We start from the raw sequence: 636 nt of genomic DNA, 5'->3' as shown, positions 1-636 counted from the left end.
CCGACACAAAATGTGCGAAAGGATGAAGATAGACAGAAAGAGAGGAAAGGCAGAACGGCAGATAGAGCATATTTCTGTGCTGCGAAGCGAACAGCTAAGCGGGCAGGGAGAGCTAAGGGGCAAGCAGATGGACGAGTACGCAGGCAGACAGACGGCCCAGCAGGCAGGGAAGCAGGCGCGCAGGCAGACCGACGGCCCAGCAGGCAGGAAAGCAGGCGCGCAGGCAGACCGACGGCCCAGCAGGCAGGGAAGCAGGCGCGCAGGCAGACCGACGGCCCAGCAGGCAGGAAAGCAGGCGCGCAGGCAGACCGACGGCCCAGCAGGCAGGGAAGCAGGCGCGCAGGCAGACGGAGCATCAGACAGGCGAGGAGGCGGGCCAGCAGCGGGGCGAGAACTCCGGCAGAATCCCAAGGGCCTGAAGGCGCGGGGCCCGATCGGCCGGCCGGGGTCGGCGCGGTGCATGACCGTGCCATGCGCTGGGATCTGTGTCAAGGCCGCCCAAGGAGCGCCACGCACTGCGGAAGCGACGCCGCCCGTGGGCATGCCGGGGTCTGCGCCCACGCCCACGGAGACACGGCGGATCGCGGGCGAGGGGGCACCACGCGGCTGCTCCTGTCTCACTTCATGCTTTCCCAC

The 636-nt window shown here is 68.1% G+C and overlaps 1 protein-coding gene across 1 annotated transcript in view; it reads left to right on the top strand.

Moving 5' to 3' along the window:
* Positions 1-127: 127 nt before the first annotated feature.
* Positions 128-636, top strand: part of LOC119587628 (cuticle collagen 40-like) — a 1,902-nt gene continuing 1,393 nt past the window's right edge. The window contains exon 1 of the mRNA XM_037936332.1: positions 128-587. Coding sequence (XP_037792260.1) covers positions 128-587 — 460 coding nt within the window. The remainder of the gene's footprint in view (positions 588-636) is intronic.

This window comes from Penaeus monodon, chromosome 22 (genome assembly GCF_015228065.2).
Source record: "Penaeus monodon isolate SGIC_2016 chromosome 22, NSTDA_Pmon_1, whole genome shotgun sequence".
NCBI lineage: Eukaryota > Metazoa > Arthropoda > Malacostraca > Decapoda > Penaeidae > Penaeus > Penaeus monodon.
This window is presented reverse-complemented; position numbering and strand designations above follow the sequence as displayed.